Raw genomic sequence first — 17767 nt, forward strand, 5'->3', positions numbered from 1 at the left:
GATAGGAGCATATATGCTATATAAGTTATATTGGGTAATACATATTCGGTACAACCAAACATAGCATGCATGATTATACATGCATGATGCAAAAAAGTATGAGTGTGAGTGAGATTGAGACGCTAGAAAAATGACGTAATTGTATGTATAGGAAGATTATAGCATGGTAAAAATATGTAAATGGTAAGGGATAAGGATGGGTGATAAGAATAGAGAAAGGAAGGATGTTGTTCACATGGGGAGTTGGGCAGTACAGTATAGTGCTGGTCACCACAAACCATTTCCAGCCAAAGCTTGGCAGGAGTGTGTTGTCTGTGTGTGCAAAATATGCGATGTGTACAACAGATGTGGACGTGGCTTCTTCACTCTACTGTTTCTTTGCATTCAATGCTGTCTTCTACACACTGCTAAACTATTAATACAACAAATTATTATTTCAACCAATCAAATCTGCCAAAACCTTAGTGAATTAATAAATCAATGGAAACATGATTGAGTGATGGGTAATAATTCAAATGTTTTCCTCACCTCTCTTTTCAAATTCTAAAATAATAATTTATTCATAGTAGAAGTAATGTTCTTTAATAAATACTTTTTAATCAAAGCTAAGTATCATTGTAAGTAGAATAAATAGTGCAACTGAATTCAAATTCTGATCTACATATTCAACATGTTATCATTAATGTGACAAATACGTGGCATGTTGATATTATGTATATCTCAAGCGTACCATTTATTATTTATTATTATTTTTTTTTAAATTGCTATTGTCTCCGATTAGAAATGGTTATGATTGTCTATAAAAACAAACAAGAGAACAATGGTTTCTTGAGAAAAGGCCGGGTTCATATTTGAACTTTGGTGACGAAGGCAACCAACCACTCTATCTCATATCTAGATAAATTGAACTTGAATAGAGATACAAAATGGGTAAGGGATTATTTTGAAATTAAATTTTATTTATCTCTACTTAATGGTTGGTGATTCAATTTTTTTTTTTTTTTTTTTTTTATAATATTGAAACGAGGGTTTACATACCTCAAGGTCGTAAAAATTCAGATAAGCAATCAATGTATTGCAATTGGTATCCTCCTAACGTGGAAAATTCTCATAGCTTCATCTTGTTGATTCATGTTGTAATGTTGTTGTGTTGTTTGTGCCCGTTGGCTATTAGCTCCTAATCGGTGAATTATAGGATTGGATCAATATAGATAAACGCAAATGTACAAGACAAAGAGGAGTAGAACAAGAGACAAGGAGAGTCATTCCATTGCACAAGCCGATTCAATACAATGTTACAACAAGCATATATAATCTACAAATAATAATGACGATACTAATGATGACCGTTATAACAGTTATGTATTGAATGCCCATAATGTCCACCATAATAATATATTTATAACACTCCCCCTTGGACATTATTTATCAATGACCTTGCCTCATTACAAACTTGCTAGAAAAACCCAGTGGGAAAAACCTAGACAAGAAAAGAGTACAAGGTATATGGATATTATACATTTGAATACCTTAGCTTCATGCCTCGTTAAAAACTTCACTAGGAAATCACGTGGGAAAAACCTAGTTGAAGAAAAGAGTACATGATATTTGTAAACTCATATATTGTTCTGATTGCCTCGTTAAAAACCTTAACTTAAGAAAACCTCGTGGGAAAAACTTAGTTAAGGGGAAAAAGAGCACAACCATAAGCCTTCAAGGCATAATCTTCAGGATATTTGGGGTTTGTTTATTTAAGTATTTATATACAACTCTCCCATTAATATATCATACTCATACCTCGTTAAAAACCACATAGTATGTATATGCTGCAAAGAGTATAACTATTAGTCTTTTTAAGACCCAATCTACAAGATTGACTCGAGTGAATGTACTTCCTGTCTCCCCCTGAAGATAACAATCTTCAAATTCTATATTGCCTGTAAAATCATTGTTTTTAAAGGGTGTAGAGAAGGGATATGGTACAATCTTCAAGATTGTCATTAGAATTTATCATATTTTTTCATGATCATCTGGACCAATAAAATTATTTATAGTTTATATTTTGTTGCTCCCCCTAAATATAATAATTTTTCTTTACCTACACATATCAATCTTATGGATATTTTATAGGTATACATTTGCTAACTTGTCACTGGAGCAAACCTTCTGAACAAATATTTTATCACTCTTCTGGAGTTCATGTGGATCAAGGTATTTTATATCATGAAAAACTATATACATTTTTATCTGTAACAAGTATGATGACTTCATGCCAAAAAGCATCAATACGAGTATTTTTACCTTGATTTGCTATTCGTTACGTTATCTTATCTCATAACTTAACATCATCAAATTCTTTCTATATTTCATTGATATTTACACCATAAATATTGATTGAGATAATAAATAAGTCCATTATCAACTCTTTATTGAGCACATAATGGTACATATTATTCCTTCTATATGAGGATAATAACCCCATTCGCAACTCTCTAAAAAGTAAATAATGGCACTTAAATAAATCATCATTTCGGGAATTATAAATCCATTAGGGATTTTTCAAGATATTGTTTCCTCTTGAAAATATCCTAAATATAAAGATATATTTAGGATATCTTTAGGATATTTTCAAGAGGAAACAATATCTTGAAAAATCCCTAATGGATTTATAATTCCCGAAATGATGATTTATTTAAGTGCCATTATTTACTTTTTAGAGAGTTGCGAATGGGGTTATTATCCTCATATAGAAGGAATAATATGTACCATTATGTGCTCAATAAAGAGTTGATAATGGACTTATTTATTATCTCAGTCAATATTTATGGTGTAAATATCAATGAAATATAGAAAGAATTTGATGATGTTAAGTTATGAGATAAGATAACGTAACGAATAGCAAATCAAGGTAAAAATACTCGTATTGATGCTTTTTGGCATGAAGTCATCATACTTGTTACAGATAAAAATGTATATAGTTTTTCATGATATAAAATACCTTGATCCACATGAACTCCAGAAGAGTGATAAAATATTTGTTCAGAAGGTTTGCTCCAGTGACAAGTTAGTAAATGTATACCTACAAAATATCCATAAGATTGATATGTGTAGGTAAAGAAAAATTATTATATTTAGGGGGAGCAACAAAATATAAACTATAAATAATTTTATTGGTCCAGATGATCATGAGAAAATATGATAAATTCTAATGACAATCCTGAAGATTGTACCATATCACATTCTCTACAGCCTTTAGAAACAATGATTTACAGGCAATTTAGAATTTGAAGATTGTTATCTTCAGGGGGAGACAGGAAGTACATTCACTCGAGTCAATCCTGTAGATTGGTCAATCATGTAGATTGGGTCTTAAAAGGACTAATAGTTATACTTTTTGCAGCATAGACATACCATGTACTCTTTTCCTCACTAGGTTACGTTTTTCCCAATGAGTTTTCTAGTGTGGTTTTTAACGAGGCATGGGTATGATATAGTAATGACAATGGGAAAAAGTTGCAAAGTAATTGGTTAATAAATGAACAAACTCCAAAATCCTGAAGATTATGCAGATTATGCCCTGAAGGCTTATGGTGTACTCTTTTTCCCTTAACTAAGTTTTTCCCACAGGGTTTTCTTAAGTTAAGGTTTTTAATGAGGCGACCAATAGAATATATGTTTTACATATATTATGTACTCTTTTCTTCAACTAGGTTTTCCCCACGTGGTTTTCCTAGTGAAGTTTTTAATGAGGCATGAATGTATTTAAATATACTATCGATATACCTTGTACTCTTTTCTTGTTTAGGTTTTTTCCACAGGGTTTTCCTAGCAAGTTTTTAATGAGGCAAGGTCATGGACAAATAATGTCTAAGGGGGAGTGTTATAAATAGATTTATGGTGGACATTAATAATAGTTTTGTAACGTTTGTAACGGATGTAACGGATGTAATTATCATTCATTATTGTATGTCTTTATGGTATCTTGTATATATATCATTGTACTATGATGAATGAGAAATATAGAGATATATATCCTCCTTTCTTCCTGGTCTATTCTGTATATTCTTTTAACACGTATATAATATAGAGTAATAATGGCATACATAATGAGACATTAATATGTCTGTTACAAACGTTACAAAATAATGGCCACCATTAATATATGTATAACAATTCATTTATTTTAGGGCATCATTTCTACCAAAGATCCAAAAACCAAACAAAGAGTAAAATTTTAAAATGCCTTTTCACCTTATATAGATACAAATAAAGAAAGTATATATATATATATATATATATATATATATATATATATATATATATATATATATATTTTAACTATTTCACATTAAAACTTAGAATTAATATTAGTTGGGGTTCTCCGAGTATATATAGTGACGCTTCCACGTTTAGTTTTAAACTTTCAATTAAATTATCCGTAGTTCTTCAACTTTTAAATTTAACTACTCATGGTCTTTCAACTTTCAAATCGACCACTCATAGTTCTTCAAACTTTTAAATTTTTAATCATCATTAATTATTTAACTTTGCCCTTACTTAAACTAATGGAAAGACCATTGATGATTAAATTTATTTAAAAGTTTAAGACTAAACGTTGCATTGTCATGGAAGACCGCTAATGGTATTAACTCTTAAAACTTAATTCAAAGTTATGTCTTTCTTTAGAAACAAAAAGCATCCTACTGCACATAAGCAGCAGTAAAACTACGTATATTAATTTGACTGATTGCTTTATTGCCTTTATTTTAATTTCCTGAGTGGTTTGACACTATATGGATAGGAAAATGATTAAGAGGGAAGTTTAACGGTGTGATAATTAAACAAATCATTAATCACAGGCCACAACTTTTTTACTTTGTTGATTCATGCTGTCTCCTATAAATTCGACTTTTTCCCCGTTTCAAAAATCTCTTTTTAACGCCATCGCCATCACCGTCACCTCTTGCCTTTCCTTCCATCCATCTGGCTCTGTGTCTCTTACACTTTGAATCTTCTCTACTTCATTCTTTCCATTCCCCTTTTTTTTCTTCTTATTTTAAGACTGGTATATTGTTGTACTTGGTCTTTCACCGGCCTCAGCTCAATAATTTTCCCTCTTAGCATTTAACGACCGATTGCTACACATGTCGGTCTTAATTGCACCGTTCTGATACCACTTATTCAATAATTCCTCCTCCCAATACCTGCCAATTAAGAAGGATTATTACTTGATAAAATTTCCAAGTATCATGTCAACTTTACAACAGATGGTGAAATGGTCAAAATACATAAAAAAAAAAAAAAAATATGCCTTTCAAAAAGTTTGGAAAATTCCAGTTCAGGGTATGAAGGGTTGAAAATTGGTTTCAAAATTGTTGAAAGTGTTTTGGGGTGATAACGAACGACCTGCTAATCACCAACTTCCCCTTTTCATACGATTTAAGATTTATGGGTGCAAAAAGAAATTTTATGCCTTGTTTGGTAAATGACTGTTAGTTAATTGGATTAATCAGAAGGTATAACTAGTTGATAACATTAGCGAATTGTATAAAAGTGTTTGGTAAATTAGCTGTTAGCTAATAGATGTTTGATATTTTTTTTTTCTCAAAAAATTAATTGAAAAAGTTACTTTGAACAGTTTTTTGAATTTTAACATTTTGGAGTTACAAAAAACTAATTAACCAAACAATTAATAATGATAAAATAAGTCAAAATTTGATAGGCTAACTATTTATCAAAAACGGCTTTAAATTTTTTTTTTTTTTTAAAGATAAGTTCAGTAAAAATAAACAATAAAATTGATAATTTAGTATCAAATTTCGAAACATTAATGTACTTCTCGTCAATTGTTTAACTCAATTCAAAAACATCGATTTGGCTTGAATTATGTTACATGTTTGTCGTAAATAATAAAGAATGATTGGTAATCTTTCTTAGTTTAAAAATATTGTTAAAAAATTACATGTAAATTATATTAAATTTGTTATGTATGTTGATTTTTTTTTTTAAAGGAAAAACTCGGCAATTTTATTAAATCATTGAAGCAATACAAGAAGAAATAGAATCCAACCAACAAATAGAGCCACTATTAGAACGGGCTGCCCTAGCCATAGCATGAGCTAGCTTGTTCTCTGATCTCTGGATATAGAGAATAGACACTGAATCAAAGTGTCGTTTGAGATTACGATAATCCTTAATAACACAACTCGCATAAGATAAATCCGTTGAAGAATGGTTGAGCAAATTACAGACCAGCTGAGAGTCTGTATAAATATTCACTTTATGAAAGCCTCAGATCCATAACCCACGACAGTGCTTCCTTAAAAGCAAGAGCCTCCGCCAAATGTGCGTCATTGAGACATCGTAGAGGACCATTCTTCGCTGCCATGTAGCTTCCCGTACTATCCTGGATAACAACACCAAAGCTCGCTTGTTGAGTATCAGGAAAGACAACGGCGTCCACAAACACCGCAACACAATCACATGGAATAGAGATAGGAGACTCTACGTTACCAGGCAAAGGAACAATGCTTGAAGCAGTAGCCTCTCGGAATTCTCGTCATTCATGAATAGTCCTTGCCACTTCCAGAGAGATAGCCTGTGGTTGCCAAGTCTTTTGCTTCCATATCAGAGAATTACGAGCACACCGTATGCACCACAGCCTTGCCACACAAGAAATAACAGACAAACCATCATCTGCCAACAGATGGTTAGACAACCAAGCACCGGAATCTTCAGTCGCATAAGGCAAAGAGCAATTTGGTACGTTCTGCCAGAGGTGGGATACATGCAAACAATCGCAAAAAAATATGCTTAATGGACTCAGGGTGTTGCTGACAAAGAGGGCAAGATGTATCTACCTCAACTCTTCTTCCAGCTAGAGCAAGTAACGTGGGTAGCGCTCCCTGCAGACATCGCTAAAGAAAATTCTGCACGTTTGGGGGAATTTTTATTTTCCAGATTGCATGCCAAGCTCTAGAGTTATTAACACCATGCGACTCTCCAGATAAGAGGCGATATCCCTGTCGCACATAATAAACACCACGTGAGTCTCCCCTCCAACACCATTCATCCTCATAATGATAAGCAACATGCATTTTCTGAATGAGTTCCACATCACGGCTATCAAATAATATGGACAGTAAATCAACATTCCATTCATGAGTATCATTGTGAATTAAATCACTAACCAACATATCACCGATCTGGGAATGCAGATCAGTGCTAATATAAGGATTTTCATCATTTGGCAACCAAGGTTCCATAACTTCGTAGAAGTTCCATTACCAATCCTACAATACAACCGCGACGTAGAATGTCCTGACCAGCAAGAATTGATCGCCAGCAATAACTGGGATTCACACCCAGTTTAGCATTCATAAAGTCAGTATTTGGATAGTAACGAGCCTTATACAAATGTGCCACCAAAGAGTTAGGATTTTTCAAAAGACGCCAGCCTTGTTTGGCCAGAAGTGCAATATTGAATCTGCTAAACTTTTTAAATCTCAACCCGCCATCCACCTTCCTCTCACACATACGACTCCATGACATCCACCTTATGCCCCCTCCACGATTATTGCCAGATTCCTACCAATACTTATTCATTATTTTCTCTAAACAATCACAGAATGTAACCGATAAGAAATAGATGCTCATTGTATACATTGGTAGTGCTTGTGCAATACTCTTAAGAAGTACCTCTTTTTCTGTCCTTGACAAGATCTTTTTATGCCACCCTCCAACACGTTGAATCAACTTTGTTCCAATAAAGGAAAATACTTCCTTTTTATTGTGCCCAATTCCCAAAGGAAGCCCAAGATACTTGTCAATATTACTCACTTGCTCCACATTAAAAATGGGGGCCACTTCATTTTGCCTAGCCTCAATTGTGTTCCTGCTATAAATTATGCAAGACTTCCCATAATTTACAACTTGACCTGACATACATTCATAGCAAGATAGGCAACTCTTTATTTCATTAGCTTCCTAAATGGTAGCTTTGAAAAAGAGAGGACTATTGTCGGCGAAAAATAAATGTGACACGCCAGGGGCCCCTCTTGCTACAACACATGGAGAAATAGAGTCATTCTGCACTGATTTAGAGATAAGATGTGAAAGACCTTCAGCACACAGTATGAACAAATACGGTGACAAGGGATTACCTTGCCTCAAACCACAAGTTGGGATAATAAAATCAGAAAGATCACCATTGACCCCAACTCTATAACGGACCGTGGTTACACATATTAAAATAATGTCTGTCCATTCCTGAGCAAAGCCTAAACGATTCACCACTGTTGGAAAAAATAACTTAAAATGGCATAAAATGGCATGTTAGGCGACTATTTTGTGGTACAATTATCAGTGGGGTCGACTTCCGACTTGGGTCGGGTCAAAGTGGATTCGGATTCTTCGTAGTGAGACGAAGAGATTGATATATTGTACGCTCAAAACGGATAATGGGTGAATGAGATATTGATTCTCAAAGTAGACCCATTTGAGTTGGAAAATGAAGGGAAAAAGTGAGCTTTTGTCCCACATTGGTTTGGGAAGAGGATTTGCCCCACTATCTATACAAGAGCTCTTTTTAGATTTATTCAATTGTATAGCATAGAGGTTCTCTTTCGTGCACAGGGAGGGGTGCAAATTAAATCTTAAAATGAGATTGATTCCAATTCAGCCACACGAAATAAAATTAGCTGTGACAATATTGTTAAAATCACCATGACCGAACCAACATTGTTTAAAAACAAATTAATATTGTTTCTTTGGTGGTGAAATAGTTTCACCTTGGGCCGATCATGGTCGAACCAACATTGTTTAAAAACAAATTAATATTGTTTCTTTGGTGGTGAAATAGTTTCACCTTGGGCCGAAAGTTCAAAGTTCGGCCTTGCCATGGCCGAACTGAAGCTCCTGTTACGGGATTAATTCTTTGAATTAATTCCAATTTTAAATTTTGAATTAAAATCGATGTTAATGGTTGCTGTTACAGGAGTTGTAGGGGTGCCCTTAAATGCCTAAATTAAAAACTATTCAACTCCTCAACCCCTATATAAGAAAGAGTTGGACAGTAGAATTTTACACACAACAAGAAAGTATCTTTTTGCCTCAAAATTCTCTGTTTCTACTCCTTTCTTAAGCCTACTGTGTTCATAATCTTGCTTTGTTCGCCGGATTCCTTGTTTGAGTGCTCAAACATTGAATCATAGCAAGTTTTATCCTGGGAAGCCTAGGCCACAACGCTCCTAACACTTTTTGGAGGTAGCAAATAAGGTTTTAAGGAAAGAGTGATCGCTTGACTCATGCAAAAAACCCAACACCAAACACTAGCCAAATTCTCCATCTTTCCTTCCCTTCTTTTCCAGGAAAATAATAATCTTGTTTTTATTGGATTATTATTTGTTTTCACCAACGGATATCCAACAGTCTTAAAACCTTATATCTTCGTTTTCCCGTTGGTGGTCTTCTCCGAATTTCTTTGAAGAAAATGGAGCATCCTGTACTGCCAATTGATGGGGAGGATAATGTTGTTGCGGACAACAATGGAGGAAACTGCAACAATGTTGCTATTCCCAAGCTACACCAGTGAACGTTGGTTCACAAATGGTGGGAGCACCGAGGGATATATTCCCATGACTCGGGTACCTTCGGTACCGAGTGGATCGGCTGAGAAGCCGGAGAAGTTCACCGGTGTTGGTTCGAACTTCAAGAGGTGGCAACAAAAGATGTTGTTTTACCTAGCAACTCTCGGCTTGGTAAGGTTTTTGTCCGATAGTGTTCCTGAGTTGAAGGAACAAGATGCACAATCCGTGATGACAGTTGGCTATTGGAAGGATTCAGACTTCCTTTGCCGAAACTACATCTTGAACGGATTGTGTGACACGCTATATGATGTATATCGAAAGATAAGCACATCGAAAGCGTTGTTGGAAGCTTTGGATCATAAATAACGAAGTGAGGATGCCGGCTCAAAGAAATTTGTGGTTGGCCGATTCCTCGACTTCAAAATGGTTGATTCAAAGACCGTGCTAAGTCAAATAGAAGATTTGCAATTAATCTTTGAAGAGATCCGTGACGAGGGCATGGTTCCAAGTGAAGCCTTCCAAGTGGGATCCGTGATCCACTTGTTGCCTCCAGGTTGGAAGGACTTCAAGAACTACCTTAAGCATAAGCGAAAGGAGATGAACCTGGAAGACCTGATCCAGCGACTCAGGATTGAGGAGGGGAACAGGACGAATGATAGGAAAGTTCCTATCGTTGTTGTCGCTAAGGCCAACGTTGTGGAGCATGGTAAAAGCTCCAAGAGGAACAAGAAGGACAAGCGAAAGCTGGGTCCGAAAGGTGGCGTTACCAAGAACAAGTTTCTTGGTGAATGCTACAATTGTGGCAAGCCTGGCCACAGAGCATCTGAATGCAAAGCTCTAAGGAAGAAGAACAAGAGTTCTGAAGCCAATGTTGTTGGAAATAGCAGTCAGAAGGAGGTCGAGATTAGCCTTTCGGCGGGGGCTCTAACCCACTTGAGCGGTTCATCGACACCGGTGCAACCAGGCATTTGTGTTGCAACCGAGAGATGTTCAACACCTTTGAGACCGTTGAGGGTGAAAAGGTGTGGATGGGAAACTCTGCTCGGTCTGCTGTGGAAGGCATGGGCAAAGTGGTTCTGAAGATGACTTCCGGGAAGGAACTGACGTTGAACAACGTGCTGTATGTTCCGGAGCTGAGGAAGAATCTTGTGTCTGGCTCTCTGTTGAACAAGCATGGCTTTCGCATGGTGTTCGAGTCAGACAAAGTAGTTTTGTCCAAGTTAGGGATGTTTGTTGGTAAAGTGTAACACCCCCGATTTTCACAACTTTTAAAAACCAATTAAAGATTAATAAAGAGATAAAGTCTATTCATCGAGATCAAAGTAAAGCAGAAGCTAAAAGACAAGTACGGGTGATGTTATGCCACACCTATACATCTATAGGTGCACAGGCTAAATCTAAACAAACACATAAGTCATACTCGTATAAAAATCCGTAGCTCACAGGCCAAAAGTCTAACAAAACAGTCATAGGGAGCTACACTAACTAACGAACTGCTAGCGCGCTCTCCAACATGCTACTCATAACCTGTAAAGCAACATAAAGATAGGGGATGACACCCGGTCAGCGAACATTGCTGGTAACCCATCAATACGCGTTAAATAACATATATAGATAGTATAAGTTAAAACCATTTTCGAAACGGAATACAGTATATATCATTTCAAAAGCCATAGAGAGAAGTCAACTTTAAATACTTTTTCACACTCTCAAAGGAAAGAGGGAAATCAACATCCCATGACAACAAGACAAGAATACCAACAGTAAACAATACAACTCGAGATGTATTTTACTGATCACAAAGTAGAATATATCAAGACATGCTCAATAGCAAAGAAACACATCCACACATTGGCAACTACATGCCACAATGACAACTACATGTCACAAATATCATAGTTCCAATCTTATGCCCTGTTCCAACCTTATGGCTACCCCGGCCTTATTACAGTTCCAACCATTACCTCCGAGTAACCCCTGTACTTCTGGGTCCAACCTTATGCCTCCGGGAACCGTCGTTCCCCCACCAACAACTGCCAACATTTCCGCCAACATATTAGTACACGAGGGTACAATTCATATCACACAACCGCCAACATATGAGCCTACGCTCAGGTCACACCACCAATTTCAATCATGGCCACACGAGGACCGTATCATTATCAGGAAAACTAAGGCCCCATAAACCTTAGTCATGCTTCCGTCAAATGGTACAACAATTACACAAGTTCACATCATAGGAATCAATCAATGGATCACAACAAAGATATGAAATCATACTCAACAACGAAAGATCACAATCCAACACCAAACGATGGTCAACACAAGTTGCCAATCTCAAGAGGAAAGAACAAACCTCACACACTAGCATTTCAACATCAAACTAGCATGTTTATCAAACGGGTAAACCAAAAGTAATTCCATAGAACATACAAGACTCAACATCAATCCAACGAATCACAAAGTTGGACCACAAGCACGATTCAAGACACCAAATCCTACATGGATTCCTAACATACCGTTCTACACATACGAAACATCAAGAAGACACTCAAATCGCCCAATAAAACAACATCGGGAGGTCAAAACATCAATACCGAGTCAAAAGAATCACGAGGAACAAATCCCCGCCAACATCCACATGTGTTCCCCGCGGGTGGGGCCACGGGTGGACAACCACCCGCGGCTCCGCCCGTGGGTATAACAACCCACGAGGCACGTACCCCGCGGGTGGGGCGGCGGGTGGAGCTCTGCCCGCCGTTCCGCCCGCGGGTACACCTGTACACCAAAAATAATCCCTTCGGGGATTTTCAACAACAAGTCCAAATTCAAGTCCAAAACACCCAAAATCTCACACAATACAATAATATGACTTGAACCCAAGAAATAGCCAAGCAATGGCATTCAAGAACCCGAAGTACAAGCTCTAAACATGCATCACCACAAGACAATGCATCAAATCTCACATTTCAACACAAGAATCACAAGTAGAAGTCAAGAAATCATCATATAAGTAAGAAAATAGGTTTTGTAAAGCATGGGTTACCTTTGTAGCCTAGAACTTCCCTTTTCCAACCTTGGAAAGCTTCTCTTAAAGCTCTCATTCAACACCAACTTCACAAACAACCCAAAAGACAGCAAAGATTCTATTTTTAGAAAAAGACAACTAAAAGGATGCTAAAAACACCAAGAGATCAAGGATCTTACCCTCCATTATGCTCAATATTAGGAAAGTATGAATCTTGGAAGACAACTTGTAGGATTTAGGATGCCCAATTTTGGCTTGAAGCAGAAGCTACCAAATTCTTAGAGAGAAGGTAGAGGTTTTGTGTTTAGAGTGTTGGTGGATGAAATGAAGGGATGATGCTAGGTTAGCTTGGAGCACAAACTTTAGGTAGAAAGACTCCTTTGCCCTTACTAAAGTTGGAAGAATAAGGAGACAAGGGAACAACTCACTAGGCATAAGGTACAACTCTTTGACTTGGATTGACTAGTCAAATTCTAGTCCCCCGGCTATTGAATTTTCAGGATTTTAGGAATAAATTAACAATAAGACTAGGATTAATTCCCTAATTAATCCTTAATTAGAGTTTGGATTTACGGGGTGTCACATAAAGGATATGTAACTGATGGGCTTTTTAAGCTCAGTGTAATTCCTGTTATCAATAAAGGCAAAGTTAATCTGTTTACTTGCTTGAGTCTTCCAATTTGTGGCATGGTAGACTAGGTCATGTTAATTTTAATTCTATGCGTAGATTAATTTGCATGGACCATATTCCTAACTTTCAAATTAACACAAATAACAAGTGCGAAATTTGTGTTGAAGCAAAACTAACGAAAGTACCTTTCAAATCGGTAGAAAGGGAAACTGAACCACTAGAATTAATCCATAGTGATTTGTGCAATTTTAGATCAATACAAACGAGAGGTGGTAATAAGTATTTTATCACATTTATCGACGATAGCACACGATACTGCTATGTGTATTTCCTTAAGAGCAAAGATGAAGTCGTTGATAAATTCATTCTTTATAAGAATGAACTGGAAAACCAACTTAATCGGAGAATTAAGAAGGTTAGAAGCGATAGAGGTGGTGAGTACGAAGCACCGATTGGTGACTTCTGTGCAAGTGTAGGTATAATACACGAGCGTACGACACCTTACGCACCTCAATCGAACGGTGTTGCCGAACGAAAGAATCGTACATTGAAAGACATGATGAATGCGATGCTTATAAGTTCGGGTCTACCTCAAGATGCTTGGGGTGAGGCGATTTTGACAAGTAATTACCTTTTGAATAAGGTACCCGGCAAGAAGCTCGATAAGACTCCTTATGAGCTGTGGAACGGTAGGAAACCTTTCTACCAATACCTGAAAGTGTGGGGGTGTCTTGCCAAAGTTTTGGTGCCAACACCTAAGAAAGTAAAGATAGGCCCTAAGACGGTGGACTGTATCTTTATTGGCCATGCACATAATAGTAGTGCTTATCGGTTCTTAGTACACGAGTCCCATAATCCGGACGTACATGAGAACATGATAATAGAATGAAGGAATGCATATTTCTTTTAAAATATATTTCCTTGTAGGTCCAACGAGGGACCAAGTACGTCAAAACGAATGTTTGACGAAACTATGGATAATGATAGTGGGGAATCTGAGAAAGAACCCGAGCTCGAGCTGAGACGCAGTAAGCGGGCGAGAGTTGGAAAATCATTCAGTCCTGATTTTCTAACTTACTTGTTAGAGTGTGATTCGGGTACTCTAACTTGTTTATTAGAAAATGAACCCGATTTTCTATCTTGTTTGATAGAGAACGAGCCTCGAACGTATGTAGAAGCCGTGACATCTACGGAAGGACCAATGTGGAAAGAGGCTATAAAAAGTGAAGTAGATTCTATCCTACAGAATCACACTTGGGAACTTGTTGATCTTCCTCCTGGTAGTAAACCTTTAGTATCCAAATGGGTCTTTAAAAGGAAGATGAAACCTGATGGTTCCATCGAGAAGTATAAGGCTAGGCTTGTAATCAAGGGTTACAGGCAATGCGAGGGCCTTGATTACTTCGACACGTATTCTCATGTGACGAGAATAAACTCCATTAGGATGATACTTGCCATAGCCGCGTTGCGGAATCTGGAAGTTCATCACATGGACGTTAAAACCGCTTTCCTAAATGGCGACGAAAGAAATGCATGGCCGAAAGTTGATGTTTCGGCCTAGTGGCCGAAAGTTCGGCCTTGCCATGGCCGAACTGAAGCATTCTTTGAATTAATTCCAATTTTAAATTTTGAATTAAAATCCATGTTAATGGTTGCTGTTACAGGAGTTGTAGGGGTACCCTTTAATGCCTAAATTAAAAGCTATTCAACTCCTCAATCCCTATATAAGAAAGAGTTGGGCAGTAGAATTTTACACAAAAAGAAAGTATCTTTTTGCCTCAAAACTCTCTGCTTCTACTCCATTCTTAAGCCTACTGTGTCATAATCTTGCTTTGTTCGCCGGATTCCTTGTTTGAGTGCTCAAACATTGAATCATAGCAAGTTTTATCCTGGGAAGCCTAGCCCACAACGCTCATAGCACTTTTGGGAGGTGGCAAATAAGGTTTTAAGGAAAGAGTGATCGCTTGACTCTTGCAAAAAACCCAACACCAAACACTAGCCAAATTCTCCATCTTTCCTTCCCTTCTTTTCTAGGAAAATAATAATCTTGTTTTTATTGGATTATTATTTGTTTTCACCAACGGATATCCAACAATCACTCCCTTTAAAAAAGTCCACTCCATCTTATCGTATGCTTTAGCAATGTCTAGCTTGAGAGCACACCACCCCTCTCGACCATCCCTCTTACGATTTAAGAAATGTATAATCTCCGAGGCTACTAACACATTGTCTGTAATAAAACGTCCAGACAAAAAAGCATACTGAGAGGGTGATATATTCTTTCCATGACTTCCTTCATCCTGTTAGCCAATATTTTGGAACAGATCTTGTACGTTACATTACATAACACTATTGGGCGCAGCTCACCCATAACAGAAGGTACAGACTTCTTAGGAATTAAAGTAATAATCGCATCATTCATACCTTCCGGGAAGTTGCCACCGTTCAAACAATCAATGATGAACCTCGATACCTCCTCACCGATTTCTTTCCAAAAATGCTGGAAAAAACCCGGACTAAAACCATTAGGACCTGGGGATTTGTCCGGCGTCATACTAAAAAGAGCATGTTTAACGTCATCATGCGTAGGAGGGCAGAATTATCAGCAGCGGTGATCTTTGGTGTAATACCAATCAACGCATCATCCATGATGTCCCCTTAGCCGTAAAAATCCCAGCATAATATCTCTTGGCTAGTGCAAGTAAATTAGGTCCATCAACCCAATTTCCATCCTCGTCCTTAAGCTTAGTAATCATATTTTTCCTCTTTCGCGCCGTTGCATAATGATGGAAGAACCTGGTATTTCGATCACCTTTGCTTAACCAAAACTGTTTAGCTATTTGTTTCCAATACATGTTCAGTTGATCATTTAGAGCATGTAGTCTACTATCAAGGTCACGAACCAGATTAAGAGACATAGCATCACGCCTCTCACTTAGGGAGTTTATTCGTGAAAGATGTGACGCAATTTCCTCTCTGTCGTCTGTACAAAATTTCCGCCCCAGGCCTTTAGAGAACTGCCACAAACTTCTAACCGAATGGGAACAATTTCACTTGCAGCAGCAGTCCATGCATTAAAAAAGTATGTTGATTTAAAAAAAAAAAAAAAGAATGCCTTCACTCAAAACTAACCACATAATTTATGCCAATGATGATCTTCTGATCAAGGGGCATGAAATTCAAGTCCCAACGGTATTAACTCTTTGTGCTTACTTGAACAAATACTCCAATGTAACAGACTCAGACTCAGTAGTAATCAAAGAAAAAAACACACACACACACACACAAAATTTTTATTTTTTATTTTTTTTTTATTATTAATTTTTTTTATGTAAGCTAAAAATCAAATCAACGAAAATTATAGGTTTTTTAAGAGTAAATACCCAAAATGGTCCCTCAACTATACCTAAATTCACAAATTGGTCATCGACTTTCAATTTTAACCAATTAAGTCCTTAACTTTGCAATTTTAACACGATTTGGTCCTCCATCTATTTGACCGTTTGTTGACCGTGATCTTCGAGGATATATATGTAATTTCATCACCGCCCGCCCTCATCCGCTGCCGTGACACAGTCTATCTCCCAACCACAAGCCATTGTCTAGCCGCCCTCATCTACTGCCATGATACACTCCACCGCATAGCCTTCACCTACTACCACGACACAATCCACCGCCCAAACACCTTCGCATAATTCATCATTGTCGGCGCTACAACCCAATTTGTAATCTTTATCAGCTCCAACGCCTCAAACAACCGTGTTTGAGTCTACTGGGCGGCGCTGGGCGATTCTCGTGTCCAACAAGAAGCGCGATTCGGGTCGGGCCAAGTACCGGCTCATGCACGTGGTCCGCACGCACAAGGGCGCAGACCATAAAGCCTACCGTTGCGTTTACGAGCAGGAAGATCCGCAAGGAAAAGTCAGAATCAACCTCTCAAAAGACCTAATGGTGATCATCGGTGAAGCCCTCAAATCCAACATAACCACAATCGGCCCGCTCGTTCTCCCGCCATCGGAGCAGCTTATCTTCCTCTTCACCCTAATCAACCGGAAAATCTTCAATCCCAAATGGAAACCCTACATTCCCGACTTCAAACAGGCCTTTGAACACTTCTGCATCATTGCTGGCGGCTACGCCGTCATCGACGATCTCTAGAAGAACCTGCAATTCTCGTCGGAGCATGTGGAGGCCTCCAGGATGACGCTGCACCGATTCGGAAACACGTCGTCTACTTCTTCGCTCTTGTACGAACTCAACTACATTGAATCCAAAGGGAGAATGAAGAAAGGCGACAGGATTTGGGAGATTGCTTTCGGCAGTGGATTCAAATGTAACAGTGCGGTATGGAAATGCAACTGGAACCTTAAAAAACTGACGATAGACCATGAAATTACATATATATCCTAAAAAATCACAGTCAACAAACGGTCAAATAGACAGAGGACCAAATCGTGTTAAAATTGCAAAGTTAATGACTTAATTGGTTAAAATTGAAAGTCGAGGATCAATTTGTGAATT

General features: G+C 37.5%; 2 protein-coding genes across 2 annotated transcripts; one reads left to right on the forward strand and one right to left on the reverse strand.

The window, feature by feature from the left end:
• Positions 1-6280: 6280 nt before the first annotated feature.
• Positions 6281-15800, reverse strand: LOC109179969. Its single transcript, XM_019329445.1, has 6 exons — positions 15671-15800; positions 7699-7937; positions 7288-7587; positions 7066-7205; positions 6514-6598; positions 6281-6406 (listed from the first exon to the last, which is right to left on the reverse strand). The coding sequence occupies exons 1-6, from the start codon at positions 15798-15800 to the stop codon at positions 6281-6283; spliced, it is 1020 nt and encodes a 339-aa protein (XP_019184990.1).
• A 1286-nt stretch (positions 15801-17086) lies between these two features.
• LOC109179970 (3-ketoacyl-CoA synthase 5-like) lies at positions 17087-17404 on the forward strand. The gene has a single exon (XM_019329446.1). The coding sequence runs from the start codon at positions 17087-17089 to the stop codon at positions 17402-17404; it is 318 nt and encodes a 105-aa protein (XP_019184991.1).
• The last annotated feature ends 363 nt before the right edge of the window (positions 17405-17767 follow it).

The sequence above is a fragment of the Ipomoea nil genome, unplaced genomic scaffold (genome assembly GCF_001879475.1).
Source record: "Ipomoea nil cultivar Tokyo-kokei standard unplaced genomic scaffold, Asagao_1.1 scaffold0982, whole genome shotgun sequence".
Classification (NCBI taxonomy): Eukaryota; Viridiplantae; Streptophyta; class Magnoliopsida; order Solanales; family Convolvulaceae; genus Ipomoea; species Ipomoea nil.

Bases quoted from the DNA above. Each gene is read 5' to 3' on its own strand.
- LOC109179969 (XM_019329445.1), bottom strand. From the start codon at position 15,800: ATGACGCCGGACAAATCCCCAGGTCCTAATGGTTTTAGTCCGGGTTTT. The intron at 7,588-7,698 runs GTACTTCTTAAG...AAGTATTGGTAG, and splicing joins TGTCAAGGACAGAAAAAGAG to GAATCTGGCAATAATCGTGG. The intron at 6,407-6,513 runs GTAACGTAGAGT...GTTGTTATCCAG, and splicing joins AAGCATTGTTCCTTTGCCTG to GATAGTACGGGAAGCTACAT.
- LOC109179970 (XM_019329446.1), top strand. From the start codon at position 17,087: ATGCACGTGGTCCGCACGCACAAGGGCGCAGACCATAAAGCCTACCGT.